The sequence below is a fragment of the Aulonocara stuartgranti genome (genome assembly GCF_965226115.1).
Source record: "Aulonocara stuartgranti genome assembly, chromosome: 2".
NCBI classification, from domain to species: Eukaryota; Metazoa; Chordata; class Actinopteri; order Cichliformes; family Cichlidae; genus Aulonocara; species Aulonocara stuartgranti.
In genome coordinates this window covers 976,982-993,909 of record NC_138940.1, presented here as the reverse complement: position 1 = coordinate 993,909, position 16,928 = coordinate 976,982, and the positions used below count along the sequence as shown (strand labels likewise).

The following is a 16,928-nucleotide window of genomic DNA, read 5'->3' as shown; positions in this document are numbered from 1 at the left end:
AAAAATGCAACCTGTCATTTTTCTACCACAGGTCAGCCCTCCTGCACTCCTGTCAAATAGCCCAGGTGTTGTCATTTAACCAAGGCTCTGATCTAGGTTTGGTTGCCTGATAGAGTCCAGAACAGTTTGGCAAGTAGAATTAAATTGAAGGTAGCTCTTTCATATGGCATGGAGAGCTGTGAGGTCACTTTGGTCCTGCTCTGCTGTTAACTAGAAACAGTAGTTTAACAGCATGGGAGCATGCACCAGAGTCCACGAGTTCTGGAGATTTGTTCCTTGCCGGTGTAGGTGGAGAGGGTAGCGGTGAGGAAGTGGAACCACTTGACCCGAGCCACCAATGGGTAAAAGCCAGGAGTCAACAGGGTCCAGACACTGCCACAAAGCAAAGAAGTGGTGAGCCGATGCCTTTTGGGCCAAGAAAACATGTCATTAGCTAGAGCAGGGGTGTCGAACTCCAGGCCTCGAGGGCTGGTGTCCTGCAGGTTTCAGATCTCACCCTGGGTCAACACAACTGAATCAGATGATTAGTTCATTACCAGGAGAACTGGTAATAAAGTTCTCCAGAACTCTGGAGAACTTCAAGACATGTTGAGGAAGTCATTTAGCCATTTAAATTAGCTGTGTTGGATCAAGCACACCTGCAGGACTCCGGCCCTCGAGGCCTATAGTTCGACACCTATGACCTAGAGCATTACCTTGTGAAACAGGCATATCATGATGAACTATGGAACTACATGATGTAGTCAGGGGTGACAGATTAATATGTGCCAGTGGTGCTGGACATGTACGGAGACAGTAAGACAGTGGCGAGGTGTGTGGTAGAAGTGACAGTGACAAGGTGGGGGTGGGACCACATCAGGGATCTGCTTTAAGCCCTTTCTTGTTTCTTGTTTGTGATAGCGTCAAGAAGGGGTCTTTGGCCCTATATCTGTGTATCCTATTATTTACTCTCGCTGCCTTTACCATTCCCTCCAGTACCATTTCATTCAGTTGAATTAGAACACTGCAGCCAGAGTACTGACAGGGACAAGAAACAGTATTGGCTTCTCTTCACTAGCTCTCTGTTAAATTCAGAATTGAATTTAAAATCCTTCTTCTCACATATAATTTGAATAATCAGGCCATAGCTTACCTTAAAGACCTCATAGTACCATATCACCCCAATAGAGCACTTCCCTGTCAGACTTCTGGCTTCTAAGACATTCAAAAGTAAAACGGGTGGCAGAGCCTGCAACCTTCAGCTTCAGACAGCTTTTCTGTGAAACCAGCTCCTAGTTTGGAGACAGGCACCCTCTCTACTTTTAAGATTAGGCTTAAAATTGTCCTTTCTGATAAAGCATTTAATTAGGGCTGGATCAGGTGACCCTGAATCCTCCCATAGTTACATTGCAGTAGACCTAGGCTGCTTGGGGATTCCCATGAGTGTTTTGTCTTGACTCATATCTTTTCACCCCATATCTCTGTCACCAATCCAAGTATAAACAATTAATAAACTCTGGAACTTTCTCTCATAGGTTGCCTTTTGTCCTCTCCTCTCTCTCACCGGTCATAGCAGATGGCTGTCCCTCCCTGAACCTGGTTCTGCCAGGTGTTTTTCATCCTCCTGTGGTCAGAAAGAAACCCCAGTAATCACATTCGATGAATCCTATGAACAAGCACTCTAATATTATAGGGTCTTTAACCTACAGTACCTTCAGGTGGTGTTGTCGTGATTTGCCATTTCTCCCTGGCCCTTCCACAAAGCAGGAGAAGAGTTTATTTTCCTAAATAAAAATGACAGCTAACCCCAAGTTTCTCACTAAGTAGGTCTTAATGCATGCTCAATTACCCAGATAGGGTTAGGGTTACGGTTAGTGACGAAACGTTTCTCCCACTGAAAACGCTACATCGAGAACAGAATCAACTTTTTGGGGCTGCTCACTAAGTAATTTAACCAAACAGCAAAACCAACTAGGACCCACAAAGGTGCCACCTGTATCTTCCAATAATAATCAAAGCAAAACAGCACTAACACAGCAGACACACACCTCCCAGCACTCAGTAGCCTAAAGGGGAGCAAGTGCTCCTGCTCCACTTTCCACAAGCGATCTTGATGCTGTTAAACTGTGACTAACTGGTGTGGTCATCAGGAACAGAGAGGGAGGGAAGGAGACCAGCTCTCTTCCAGGAAGAGGGAAAAAGGTCAGTGAACATAACCCCCTCCTCCATGAAGGTAAACCCAGCACAAAAAATTACAGATACATTCAGTCCACCTGAACAGCGTCACTCAGGACAATGAGCCGTTATGTTATCGATATCCTTCCTGTGTCTGATGTCAGGATTGTAGTCTTGAGCTAACAAGGCCCAGCGCATCAACCTCTGGATGTGATTGTACATGTGATTCGTGAACACCAAGGGCTTATGGTCAGTATACACTATAACTCTGATGGCATTTACACTTGGCAGAGACAGAAAGACAGAAAGGAGACCCATCTGCTCCTTTTAGTAGCAGTACTGCTCCCATCTTCATCACAGTGCTCCCACACTGTCCAAGCCATGTTGATATTCACTAGTCCACACAAACAGGTGGGTGGAGCTACTACAACTGAGAAGTTGCAACACAAACACCTTTAACACCAGCACAGTGCATGTTTGTTGTTGTTAGAGTCCCAAAGGGTTGCTGCTGCGCCTGTTTTTCTGCTTACACCTGTTCTGTCAGAGGAGACCAACTCGAGCTGATGAATTCTAATAGCAGTCTCCACTTCAATCTTACGCCAATTAAACTCAAGCTCTCTTTAAGTGCGCTAACCGTTGCTTCAGTGTCGAGGCAGGCCAGACACACTTTCAAGTGGGCATGAAAATTGGACAATTAATAACAATTCATCTGAAATATTGCTCTACATTTTCTTTCAAATATGAAACCATGAGTCTGAACAATTATCAGCTCTCAATTTCTATAGAAACAAGAACAATATCAAACATTAAAGATTAAAGCTTTCAGTTTCTTTTCACAGAAGAAAAAGAAACAGTTCAAATATGTTTTTCTTTCTTTTCTCTAAACTGTATGGGGAATGGAAAATCTTTACTTTGAGATTGTTAGTCACACCTGGTGGGTTTGCTACCAGCACTCACTGAGAGCAACTGAGAGATACGAAGCTATGAAGCTCTGGTCCAGTCCAAATGAATGAACCTTCCATGTCATTCAAGTCTTTGCTAGCTGCATCGCCCTGACGTGTGGTTACATTTCTTGGAGGTGCATGTCAGGTTAAACTTGATTTAGACTTCTGTGGGAAATCTACATCCAAAGTGACACCAATTAAATCTTTACAGGCTGCATCGACCCGACGTGTAGTTAGAGGATGTGTACATCAGGTTACCGTACAGGGTTAAAAGGAGTTTAAGTTACGATGATTTCCCACAGAAGGCTAAATCAAGGTTTGCTCTGTGTTCAAAGAGTACGGGTAGTGAACCAACTACCAGTAACCCACCAGGACAAAAATATTTTAGTTTGAGCTTTGCCTGCACACTCAGCATTGCACTGCACAGGACTGTGTTGAGACTCCTGAGGGCATCAATATAAAAAAATGAGAAATGTAATAGTAGTAAAAATGCAGTAGTAGAGTCGTAGTAGTAATGAGTGGTAAAAATGACTGTCCTAATGTTTGAGCTTTGAGGGCACACCGTGGCAGTGTTGTGTGTGTCTGGAGGAAAGCTAGATGTTAAGAATGTGATTGGATGTCCCCATGGGTGAGGTTAGATATCAAGGATATCATGTCCAATGGGAGAGCAGGGAGAAATGGTTCTTCCCTCTTGTCTCCTGCCAGATGAGGAGTCCAGGAGATTAAACTAAGAGGTTCGCAGTTGGAAATTCCAGCAGAGACTCTGGAGGGAAAACTACAGCCCGACCTTTGAACCTGCAAATTGGTTTTTGTATTTTTGGCTTTTCATCTGCTCATTTGTGCCTTGTTACATGGTTAATTCAGAGGTTTTCATTAACAGCATACTTCCACTGAATGCCCAGCTGCTTTCCTGCAATTAAAGTCTAAATGGTGGACATTGACTTTTTAGCTCAGTAGAGGTAAAAGTCTGAGTCTTGATTAGTGCAAATAGCTCTTACAGGTTTCCTAGCCTATTAAAACGACCTTCCCTTGGGGCGGTCCAGGCCTCTAAAGTTAAGCCCAAAAATTACAAGTTCCATGATCAGTAGGGAAGATACCATTAAGAAGTAGGGGAGACACCTGGACGATTTCGAGGGAGTTAATACTGGGTGAGTTCCCTCACCCACGTTGGCTGACCTCTGTACACCTACTGGGCAAGACACATACACATTCGATCTAACTGGAATAATGTGCAGAAAATAATTTTGCAAATATTTGGGACGTAGTCTCTGAGCACTTCACTGAACACAAATATGTTACATCTATACTATGGATGCAACGATACTCGTATCGATATTGAACCGTTCGATACAGTGCTTTCGGTTCGGTACGCATATGTATCAAACAATACAAAAATTTTTATTTATTTTATCAACTTTCCTTCTGATGATGCTGTCTGTGTTAAGAGCTCAGTGGATCTGCGTTCGACTACTCTGCCTAGGCTGCACTGTCGAGCGCAGATCCACTGAGTGCAGCGCAAGCTAGCAAGACAGAAGTTAAGCTCCTTGCAACATGACAACTGCCTCAACGCTAGCCGAAATTGAACCTCCCCCACCCTCATTCAGTTTTGGCGTTTGGAACTATTTTGGTCTTCATGTGAAGTGTGACCCTGAAGGTAAGCACGTCATGGACAAAAGTAAAACAGTATGTCGGATGTGCCACGCAATGCTCAGTTACATTGGTGGGAACTAGTGTGTTAGCGCAGTTAGCTCACTAACGTGTTGACGCTGTCCAGCCCCACGCACGGGGTGACCACGGTAACTCGTTAACGGAGATTTGCGGCGTTAATGTCATTTTAAAGAGATTAACGCTGACAGCACTAGTGGGAACACAATGTGCCCAGGAGATATTTTATTTTGTATTCTCATGACCACAGTTATAATCAGAATTATCATTGATTGATCATTTACCATTGTTCAATCAGTTGACAGAATAATCTTTGAATCACATCTATGTTACTCTGAGCAAATATTAATGCACACAGATTATCAGTACTCTAGTCAGTCTATTGTTGTTCTGTATGATTCTTTCTATTTGCTTAAGCAGTTAACCGCTCGGACTGGTGGGTCCTTTTGGACCAAGCCCTGTGTACAGGCAGTTCTGCACGTACTCAGGCCTGTAACAACGTGCACACACTTATGTAAGACACGCACGTTCACACACACACTTAGTAAGAATAGGAAGGTTGTCTGAGGACAGTTTTTCTGATAGATATACTTTCACAAAATGCACAATATAATACACACTTGTTTTTCTCTAAAAGTAGCAGTTGATGTCCATATAAGGAGAACTTTTTGAGAGGTGGGCAATTGTTATCATTTCCAGTAAAGATCTAACTGTGATGTCATCATGGCAATATAAGGATACGGGACGGTCCATTCGCGGAAGGATTGTATTGCAAATTGTCTTCCCACACTAACTGCGCAAAGTGTGTAAAATAAAGATCACTATTTTTGACACCTACCCCGGACTCAGCCTGCTTTCTTCTCTTACCCAAATCGAACGAACTTTAACAACAACAAATTGTCAGGGCTCTGTGTGCGGGCAGGTGGAGAGGAGGATCCAAGCGCAGGACTCGAACACAGAATTGTAATTCAAAACCTCGGCTTTATTGCTGACATGAAAACTAAACATGCCGTGAACGCAGAAACCAAAAACACACAGGCATAATCTGAGGGTACAACGCGACACCGAGCATGGGAAAACACAGGGCTTATATACACAGGGTAGTAACGAGGGAATCGGCAACAGGAGGGAGAAACAGATGGGAGAGATCAGGGCTAACGAGACAGGGGGGACAAAGCTGCACACACTAACATAAGACAAAGACTTTCACAATAAAACAGGACACATGAATCACAACTCAGAGATGCGACACATGGAACTGAACTATACCTGAAACCACAATTCCTAAAACATGGACAACAGAAACATGAAACTCTAATAATAATCATCACAACCACAACAAGAGAACAAGAAAACAATCCATGATGCAAAATTAAACCAAAACATAATAAACTCAAAATACTGGGTCCAACGAACCCAGAACCGTGACACAAATATGACTGCACGTTTACGCCGACATCATCCTAGTGCAAAGACAAGTGGAAGCAGACAAAAACAACAAGCATGCATGCTACAAACTTTACCCGAGTCATTTACAGCCGTTAGCACATGATTCTCCTTATGGCGACCTGATATGTTTAATATGCTGCTGAGAATATAGCCCAGAAGAAGCGTATAGTATAGCTTTTGTTTTGAAAGAGCCATTTCTCTGTAATAAACTCTCTTTTCCAAAGATGAGTGATTTCTCGATCAGATAGATTTATTTATTTTTTATTATTTTGTTGTTTCAGCAACATACATTTAAAAACTGTACTTTTAAGTTAAAATATATATTTATAATTTTAATAAATGACAAATTAAAAAGGCATGAACATTTTTTTGTATAGAAAAAATATCGAACCGTGACAGCAAAGTATCGAACCGAACCGTGAATTTTGTGTATCGTTGCACCCCTAATGTACATAGTACACTGTTAAATACCTTTATTAGACCATCTGTCATAAAAAGTTTTTGACCTAACCTCAAATGTAGAAATGATTCACCAGAGCTCAAAGTAAACTGATAGCATCAGAGAATTTTAGTTCTGCGGCAGCAGCAGAAGAAGTTAGTTAGGATGCTATGTGGTAGATATGCGGAAACCATTCTCACATAAAGCTCTTGTGGAAACTACAATGCAACTCTGGGTCTGAGAATGATAGTCATACTATGGACTATCATTCTCAGCATAAAGAGTGTTTTGACTTCTCCACTTTCCTTTACACATTTCTTCATATCAGGAATAGTCCTCATCATGCAGCCACCTCATGACAAGAAAATTGGTAGCAGTTTTTCTGTGTGATGATCATGTGCTACATTTGTACTGTGATAATAGCATGATGGTACATACAGCTGGTTTATACTCTACAGAACATGTGCAGTTTTGCACGGACTAATAGTTGGCTCTTTTGGCTTGGAGCTTGGCTCTGTTTCCAGGTTCTGTGGAATTGGCCAAAACAACAGAAAAATCATTTTGGAGGAGGAAGAGTCAAAGAGATATTCAATATAATCTTCTGCATAAGCAAAATAAATGAGAATTTGACCAATACCTGGATTTCTGCCTTTTTCTTATTAAAAAGTGGATAACCAGACTTATAAACAAAAAGAGTACTGTTCAACTTGTTCCACAGAATCGTTTAGACATCATCAGACAATGCACAGTGAACTCATAAAAAGCTCCAATTCATGCCTGAGTGCAAATGTCCAAATACACAATCGTGTGGAGTGTGGAGGTCATTTAGCTTTTTTTTGTGCTTAATTTCCTCATACTTTGCTGCACTGCAAATTCCTTGTAGCTTGACAAGATTTATTGTCTTAATTTTAGCCAGATTATCTTGTCCATCTTGTTTTGAACATTACAAGCTAGTTTCCAGTCTCATGTGTTAGATGATTAGACTTGTTTCAAGTATATATTACTTTTTTTCCTTATTTAGTCTGTATATCTAAAAATGAACCATTTTACATTTATTTCAAGCAAAAATAGCTTTTAGATAGAGTGTAAAACAAAAATTATCTCAAAATAAGAAACATTCACCTTTTTCCTTGAAATAAGAAAGTCACTCATTGGAAGGTATTTATTTCAGGTTTTTAAAGAAAGGACATCTTCAAGGTTATATTTTGTCATAACATAGACACTGTTTCTGAAATTGACTGGGTAATATGACGTAAAATCAAGTAGGTCTTCAACATCAGTCAGTTCAGTTGCTTGGGCAAGGTTGGGAATTGCAATTTCATAGGCAAGAAAGTCTTTGTTGAAACCCAAGGTTTCATACACCTGGTATTCAAAACAATAAAGTACACTATTAACAATAAAAATGTTTTTTACAAGTCCAAAGATAGGGTTTAAACCATTTGCTGAAATGAGTATAAGAGACCTGTCACAGATGTATTTGTTTCCATGTAAAATAAGCCACTTTACTCTAACGGCATGATGTATAGCATCTTCAATCCCCAAAAACTCTACAACCTTTGATTGCAAATGGTCCATATTAGCAACCTCTGATACAGGACCTAGTTCTTTCTCATTTACAAATATCGGATGCTCAGTTCCTGCTTCACTTTGGCAACACTCCAGCAGCTGATTGTGGTTTACAAGAGACTTGCACACATTCTTAAAGTTTAATTTGGATGACCATTGTTTAAAAAAACTGTGTTTAGACTCGAATCTCATGCACATATGACGTATTACAGGTCCCAGGGCAATAATTTGAGAGGGAAGATGCAGCATGTAATGTTGCTTTGGTATTACATTTTTTTCTGGGAATAGTTGCCTGAATTGTTTAAGATGATCTTCTATCATTTTTTTTAGTTTGGACACAGTTTGTAAAGACACAACTGGGGCAAAAAGTATTTTAACAATTTCAATTAAATCCAAAATAAACTGGATAAAGGGATTTTTCTCTACAACACTGTACAATAAGAATGGCACAATCTTGATCAATATAAGCATTTGTCCAGAGGATTGTTTGAGTCTGTTGTCACTTGAAGCTAAAGTAGCAATACTAATTGGTGAAGGCTTGTCACGTATGTCCACTGATGAAAAAGGAAAGTTCTGCATGGCAGAATTAAACAAGTCCAAATCCAAATTTCCAGATAAAACAAGGTATTTCAACACACACTTAATTTCCATTGGTGCCACTCCTTCAAGAATTACATGCATAATATCCTGTGGCATCTGCTCTATGAGATTAAAACCTGGGAAATCAACTAATTTGCTTTGTCTATTTATGCCAAAAGTCGTTTTGAGCGAGGATTTCAAAAATTCGGTAGTTGCCCTTTCTATTTCAATGCACTGCCTAATGTGTCCGTCCAATGTCCGTCTGGTGAAACTATGTTCATTGAAATTTTCTTGCATTTCATCAAAAGTACACTCACAATGACGACATTTGCTATACGCAAAACCAACTCCTTCCTTAAATCCTGCAAGCTCATGCTGGGCAAGAGTGTCTCCACACACAGCAACAACTGCTCCGTTTAAATAAAATTCCCCATTGACAGTGTTAATCATAACACCATCGTACAGTAACTTCAAGTCCTCATTGATTCTCCGCAGTATTATATCTACCCCACACTCATCTATGTCCCTAGACTTTGCGATTGCGAGAAGTCTGATGGAAGCCAACTTTGATCTAAACTTAGGGTCTATGTTGCCTAAGGTGTAATAAAACATTAGTAGTTTATTTACACTCGCACGTGACCCTAGGGGGTTACACATTTCTATCTCATCAGAATAGAGTATCAGTTGTAAAGCAGAGTTCTTCTTTGAAAACAGTGGGTGGGTTTTGAAAATAATTCCATCATTAATGTCATACAAAAAACTGGCGTTGGGGCAACTCTGAGGTCCAGCACTGAGCATGTCAAATAGTCTTGAATTGGATAAAAGCTGTTTCAAACTTTCAATCAAAGGAATGTAGTAGAAAGACTTGTTTTTGATTGCAAGAACTCTCGATTCTCCCTTTTTAACTCTACAGGCATAATTGGAAATGATGATCTCCTCAGGTGTGACAGGGTTGAAATGCATCTGTGTTACACGGTCCTGTAGGTTTGAAGCTGCACATATGGGAAAGGGATCCTGAAAGTTGTCCAGTGTTGAAAGAACTTCTTGTTGTAAAGGTCCATTGCTGTCAGGTTGCCTTTCAAGGATGGTCTTTATTTTTCCCCTCAAGGACGTCAGAAGAGCTGTTTGATACTGTTGGACACCAAGGACAATGTTGTTGACACTCCTCTGATGGGGGAAAAAAAAACACATCAGAGACATGAAAGCGTAAATAGAAAATATAACAGAAGCAAAATGCAACTCTATTTCTTTAGCTCAAATTAATGAGCCACTGAATGTTGTAATTTACCAGTGGAGCAGTAGAAGAAGAAATCAGCCAATAATTGGCATTGTTTTGCATGACATGCCACATGCATGACTCACGTGGCACAAACACATTGCACCGAGCAAGATGGAGGAGCATGAAAGGTTACAACAGAAAAAGTGAACAAATGATTGCCTCATTTATTTTTTTTTATGTAATTCTACTTCATTTGTCTTTTATGCCTAAAAGTGAACACATTTTACACTGTTAAGCCTATTTTAAACTGTTGAGTGTGCCCAGAGTTACATACATTGCAGTGAACTGCACAACTCTTGTGCTTAACTTCTTCGTAATGTACATTTGTTCTTAATAACTTATATAGGTGAAAGTAATAGCTGAATAAAACCAGCGATGAAAAACAATCAATTAATTGCAAAGATAGTGGACAGATTATGAAAAAAAAATCATTAGTTGCAGCCTTACATTGAACCAGACTTATTAACAAGTTAACAATGACACCCCCATAATATCAGATGAAGCAGTACCTGTGATAGGTGGCATTGCTCCCGCACACCAATAGCAAATGCAGCTGCACATCTGGCAAGATCAACAGTTTCTCTTTTACCCTACAGGACAAAAAGAAAAACAATTGTGTAAGAAAAATGACTCACTCAGAATGTGTTTCAAATTCCACCAGATGCAAAACAAAACAAAGAAATATTCCAAACTGTTGTACATTTTTGCTATTAAAAGATTCATACTACAATGGATAGCTAATGAAGCTGCAAATGTTATGAACAATTTAAGAGTTATTTAATGAAACTTAACCAATCTTTATGGAATCTACTCTGAAGTTAACTGAAAGAAAAATTTGAAAGCTGCTTGGTTCATGGAGCATCTAACAACAACCAAGGCAGGTACACAACACTGGTAAATAAGTTTATTTATTATGTTTAAGTATGGTAACTAAGCCTACATTGTTGTGCAAGCCTGAATTTCAGCGGATTCATGCATTTGAAATTCAGCACTGGCCTTCATACCTATTAAAATATTCTAATCAAGTAGTTTATCTTAGAAAACACATAACTTTAAAACTATAATTTTCACTTGAACTGAGTACATTTTCTCTAGTTAGGCTTTACTACGGTTTTACTAAAGCTGAATTGGGGTAACTGTGCTTGGTTAAGGTTAAACAACACACATACAATTAAAAATTCGCGCGCGTACACACAGAAACACATAAAGTACATTACCTGATTCTGACGAGGTGTTTGAAGCTCAGCCGCGTCTTGCTCCATCATGTTCTGACTTTCCTGTCGCTCCTCCTCCAACACCTCCGATGTTACTGGGGGGTCTAGTGGTGGTGGCTCTACTTCAGTGCCATTGCCATTGCTAACAGTTTGTCTGGGTTCGGCAGTATAGTCGGCAAAAATGGCTGTACCAAAATTTTCGCCTCCTAATACATTTGCATCGGATGAAGCTGTCAGCCATCCTGTAGGCGGGTTCCCAGTGGAGATGTATTGTGGATGTGTGCGTCTGAGATGGTGGTAAAACGAGTTGAAAACACGGTAATCCTCGGCGCATCCATCGACTCCACAAATGACACGGAAATCTGGACTGCGACTGTGTGCAGTATTAATGTGACTTAAGAGAGACTTCAATGTTAACGCCACAAAGACGAAGCAAATCACACACCTCCAACAGGCCATTGTATTAGACTAAAGTCAAGCAAAAAATATGTTGCAGTGTGGAGCTGTTGCCGCGCTAGTTTGGGAAATACCAAGTTCATGGGGGGAGGGGGGTATTACAAACTGGAGCTGTAAAAACAAAAAATGGTCACAAATAAGGTAAAATGAAATAACACCTATAAGAGTTTATTTTAAATCAATGAAGAAGAAATTTACCTATCATACTGACTGTGTTTTATGAACGTACAAACCACTAAATTGTATATAGAAGCAAAAATTGAGATGTGCACCCCCCTTCGTGTTCCATGTTAGTTGTTACCCAACTCCGTTTGAATTTGGAGTCACAGGAATCTTCTGCACCTGAGCATTGAAAGAAAAACTGTGAGAGAAAGCTTCGTCAAGAAAGAGAGGTAAGCAATTTTAATTTTTCGAATGTAAGTAGTGTGTAGTCTAATCACTGTTTTAAAGTCAAGCGGACAGAATAATAAATTTAATTTGAGCGCGGGAAGGAGTAATGTAGCATGCTAACGGATGCTAGCGTTAGCTTAGCAGCCCTCGCATGTGGTTCAGAGAACATTATTTAGTGAAGTATCTACTGTAATGTTGTGAGAATTCCTAGCTATGGTATTTATAAGGGGCAGTATTAGCCGTTTGTATTAACTTAAGTTAATAGGCACACTGAGAATTTCTTTCAATTAGCAAGAGAGCTAATTAACCACATTCAGGGTTTTCCAATTGTCTTTGACTGATTTACTAGCTGCTTGTATTCCCTCACAAGGTGTGGGTTTAAATTAATATTTTGATATTAATTGGATTTATTAAAGTGGGCTCAAAACAGTGTTATTCAGGAATCAGGCTGGTTGGTAAAACAAGTAGCGCTGTGTATCGATTCAAAATTGAAACAGAAGATGGCAGCACTGTATGTGCAAGGATGCCAGCTGCCGTTAAACCCCGAAGAAGAAGAAGAAGCTGTATCCCAGAATTCATAGCGCGGCCTAGCTCAGTTTCCAAAAATGGCGGCAGCTAGTTAGTTTTAAAATTTCTCTTATTACTCTTTCTAGGTCACAAAATAAACGTTTAACATATTTTCAGGCGAGAATGTAGCCGTGTAAACTTCAAATATCTGGACAGTTTATCAAGACACCACATATTTTCAAAAGCGCTCCGACGTTTTCGGAGACGTCTGTTACCCACTAGCTCGATAGCTAGCCGGGGTTTAACGCTCACTAGAGCCGTGAGAACACCGGACTCCGGGCGAACCATTTTCAAAACCACCGCTGTCTTTCACTACTCAGGTGAACATGATATATAAGTCACTTAAATAACTTAAAAATGTTATTGTTTGGCTTTTTTCAGTATTTTATTTGTTCCTGAGTAAATCGGTTTGGCTGAGATTAAAGTTATAGTTTTTACACAGCTGAATAAACGTCAAGCAGACAACTGATTATCAGAAGTGTGAGATGCTGGAGAATATACTCCGGTGTCCTTTTATATTTTAGATAGCAATGAGCAATCTGCAAATTTCTTTAAAATGTAATAAACTATCATCTTGCCTTTATTTTTAGTTAGCACATACCTTAAACACTTAAAGCTATAAGCTAATGATCGTTATGTAAGAGCAGATACTGCTGGTGCAATAAGCTGTACATTTTACGTCCAATGGATGCATGATCTGGCAGCCCTAGTCAGCATAATCTTATTGATGAAATTCAATGACACAAATCTGGGTGAGTAAAAGTTCACCGGGCAATATTGTATAACCCTTTCAGACCTCAGCCGGGCTGTCTGGACATTTCTTTTCTATAATAGCTTTAAAAAGGGTAAAAATGTTGAACAATCAAAACGATTCTTTGACGTGAATCAATTTGATTCTCATGGGACTCAATTAAGATTCAACTTTTCAAATGTTTTTAACATAACACTAATTGTAAACATTTGTCTTGCAGGTGACTGAGCAATGGAGAAGCTGGATGATGTAACAGTATCTGTCCTTAAAGGTTATATTTGATAATATATTTGTGTGTGTGTGTGTGTATGTATGTATATGTGTATATATATATATATATATATATATATATATTAAAAAAACAGTTATGTTTGTGCAGTTATGTGCTTGCACAGTTTAACTGGTGTTTGTCTTTTTGTTAGCTGCAAGCATTGACGAGCGCATGCTTTTAACATTGACCCGTGATGATCTGAGGGACCTTTTTTCTGGGCCTGAGCACTTTCTCAGAAGAAAACATGTGTGGTCAATAATTCATCCTGAGGTATTATGTAAAAAATATTTAGTTCAACTAATCTCCAGAAAGTATGCTTTTATTTTAGCAGTACTTGACATTTTTATTTTCTCACCCTAAACCAGGAAGACCATCCGCTACCACAGAAACCTGAAACAACTTCTTCACCCAGGGTAGTTGCAACAGGCCCTCCAACTGCTGATGCTAATGCAAGCCAGCTGAAAACCTTGCAGCTCCCCAGTCCTCCGGAATATGTTCTGTACACCGACAGTGAGTTGGAGCAATGCCGAAAGAGTTACCTGGAGTTGGCCTGCTCCGGCAGGGAACAGGCATGCGTCATGTCAAAAGAACTGAGATGCAGATTGGTGAGAAATACAATCACAAGTATGGTGTCCCTTTTGAGAGCAAGCCAAGGCCAAATGGAGCGATACCCCTCTAAGACCGAAATCACTGCAATGGCTAAAAAAGTTGTGGAATATTATCCTATGCTGCAGGATAATGATGCAAGCGTAAAACACGTAAGTTCTTGTATTTGTGTCTCATATATAAATCATTTTGTTTTGTTCAGGGGGCATGATATATATGTATTTTCACCAGGAGAGCATTAATGCCAAGTTACAAAAAAGGCTGCAAAATATGAAAACCCCAGTAAAAAGGCAAGGACCAACACCGGAGAGGGGACGGCCCAAGAGAAGGCTCACTGACCTCTACCCAAGGGATGAAGAAGCTGATGATGAAGATGCTGATCGCAGTTCTTCCAGTGGTGCATCTACTCTGTTATCACCTGTCAGAAATTCTGACAATGCCTCCACTTCATGTGAGTACTAGTAATTTTGTAAAATGGTTATCAACACACAGCCAGTAGTAGCTAATGTTTTGTGGAAGTCTACTTCAGTAACAATGAAAAACCAAAATGCTCTTGTACTTCTCTCTATCTTAGCTGACAAGGATAGTCGGCAAATACAAGCAAGACATTACAAAACATTACAAGAAATGTGTAAGAAGGCAAAACCAAACCAAGAAGATGTGTCCCAGCTATTAGACCTCGAGTTTGAAGCCAGAAGATCCTTCATTGACTCAGACACCATGAAAGAGGAGAACAGAGCTTGCCTCATCTTGGATGCATATCCATGCTTTAAAGAATTGCATCATGTAAGTTTTTGGAAGAGTTAATAAATAATCACTTTAATTTCAAATATATTTGGTGTGGTAGTAAAGTTATTTTGATTTTATTTGTCTACTTATTTTTTTAAACCTATTGTAGGCGTTGGGTGAGCTTCGCAGAATTTTGGATCCCCACAACAACAAGTTCATCAGTCAAGTAAAACTGAGATGGGAAGAATTCTGCTCCAGGGTAGAGTTCTACGGTGTGTCAAAGAAGGCAATGAATCCACCAATGACCATGGACAAAAGTAAGTTTTACCATTTGAATACAAAGTTCTCATCCTTTAAAATTTATGTTTATGAAGGTTTGTTTCTGCTTTGTCCAGCTGAAGCCCACCTTGCACTGATGAAGGCTCTTCCAACCCTCTTTCCCACACCTGCCCATCCACCAAAAAAGATGGGGAATGCTTCTGAAGCATTTCTACATGTCCTGAAGGTAAGTTTTATAAAATTTGCTTATAAAGATCTACAGAAAATTTGGCAAACAAAATATTTCGGTCAAACATGACTCAAAAATGCTTTTTCAGTTTCAGCCGAAAGACTTAAATCTATAATTTATTGTTTTCATTAATTTATAACGTATTTAATGTACACGAGTGTGGTCACATAAGGAGTCGCTTGATAAACCATAAGTCAAAACTACTATAAAATGTGTGTAACCAACAAAGAACAAGATAATGACATCTCCAACGTTATGACCAATTCCCAGCAAAAAAACATACAATTAACATAAGATGTTGACTGTCATGTCTTTTGTGTCTTGCAGCCTACAGAAGATCCAGATGCTGTCCTCCAGAAACGAAGCTTGTCATGTCCAGTAGTGATGTTCGATGGCTGCAAGTGTGTCATTGCTGTTGGTAATTTACCAGTTACAACATTTGACAAAGAAAAAATTGGTGAGGCTATGATATATGTGATGGCATACTTTTATGCACTCCATCTGACTTACCCCAAATGCGTGGCAACCCTGCTGTCTGTCATTCAGACAGAAGTTCTCCAGGATGCCATTCATGAGCATGACACTACATCATCTTACAGAAAAGCCCTGGCAGAATGGCATGCATTTATTGGAAAGTAGTGTGTAAATTTCAGATAAGATTAGGAGAGGGCACTTCTGTTTTGTTTTTGTTTGTTTTTTCAATGTGGGTCTTATTTCTAAAATGGAAAATGTTCATTTACTCACCCAGACAAGTTTTGTGGTATTTGGTGTCATTCGGAAGAAATTTGAATCTTTGTGGTCTTCCTATGTCACTCGTCAATTTTAATGGGGCAATGGCGAAACCTCTAAGGCTGTTGAAATGTTGAAACCACTTAAACAAACTCATAATGTTGGACCTGTACTGTTCAATTGTATCTTTATTATCTGCAGGTTATTGTTAAAGTGGACAAATAAAGATGGACACTTTTACTCTGTTTCAGTTTTGTTTTGTCCTTAATCAGCAATATAATCTTAAAGTAGTGTTTAGCTAAATTTAAAAAGAAGAAATTTCTTAAAAATGATTTAATGTACTAGTTTTTAGATTATTTGCCTTGATTTGTTTGTTAGAATAAGTGTTTTATGCCTATTTTCAGATTTAATTTCTTCAACATTTTACTTAGAACAAGTGGTTAAAGCTTATTTTAGGTTTCAAGCCATGATTGGTTGCCTGGAATAAGTGTAAAAGACTTATTTTTAGCTTTATTATCTTTATTTGTGGCCTACAATCAGTGGTTAAAGCTTATTTTAAGTTTCAATTGTTCTAATTTGTTGCCTGTAATAAGTGTAAAAGACTTATTTTTAGCTTTATTATCTTATTTGTG

The 16,928-nt window shown here is 39.3% G+C and overlaps 1 protein-coding gene and 1 long non-coding RNA gene across 3 annotated transcripts; one reads left to right on the top strand and one right to left on the bottom strand.

Moving 5' to 3' along the window:
• Positions 1-7,687: 7,687 nt before the first annotated feature.
• On the bottom strand, positions 7,688-11,333 carry LOC309716702. Its single transcript, XR_014279502.1, has 3 exons — positions 11,293-11,333; positions 10,585-10,665; positions 7,688-9,963 (listed from the first exon to the last, which is right to left on the bottom strand). It is a non-coding gene; the product is annotated as an uncharacterized lncRNA (long non-coding RNA).
• LOC309716694 (uncharacterized protein) lies at positions 10,661-16,536 on the top strand. Of its 2 annotated transcripts, XM_082550641.1 has the most exons (10): positions 10,661-11,886; positions 12,040-12,137; positions 13,674-13,724; positions 13,876-13,994; positions 14,090-14,482; positions 14,562-14,781; positions 14,905-15,116; positions 15,229-15,376; positions 15,455-15,564; positions 15,895-16,536. In XM_082550641.1, exons 3-10 carry the CDS (start codon positions 13,685-13,687, stop codon positions 16,204-16,206), a joined length of 1,554 nt encoding a protein of 517 aa, XP_082406767.1. In that variant the 5' UTR covers positions 10,661-11,886; positions 12,040-12,137; positions 13,674-13,684; the 3' UTR covers positions 16,207-16,536. The 2 variants fall into 2 exon arrangements, with proteins under 2 accessions (XP_082406767.1, XP_082406766.1); XM_082550640.1 differs by having other exon boundaries at positions 10,661-12,137.
• Positions 16,537-16,928: the final 392 nt, after the last annotated feature.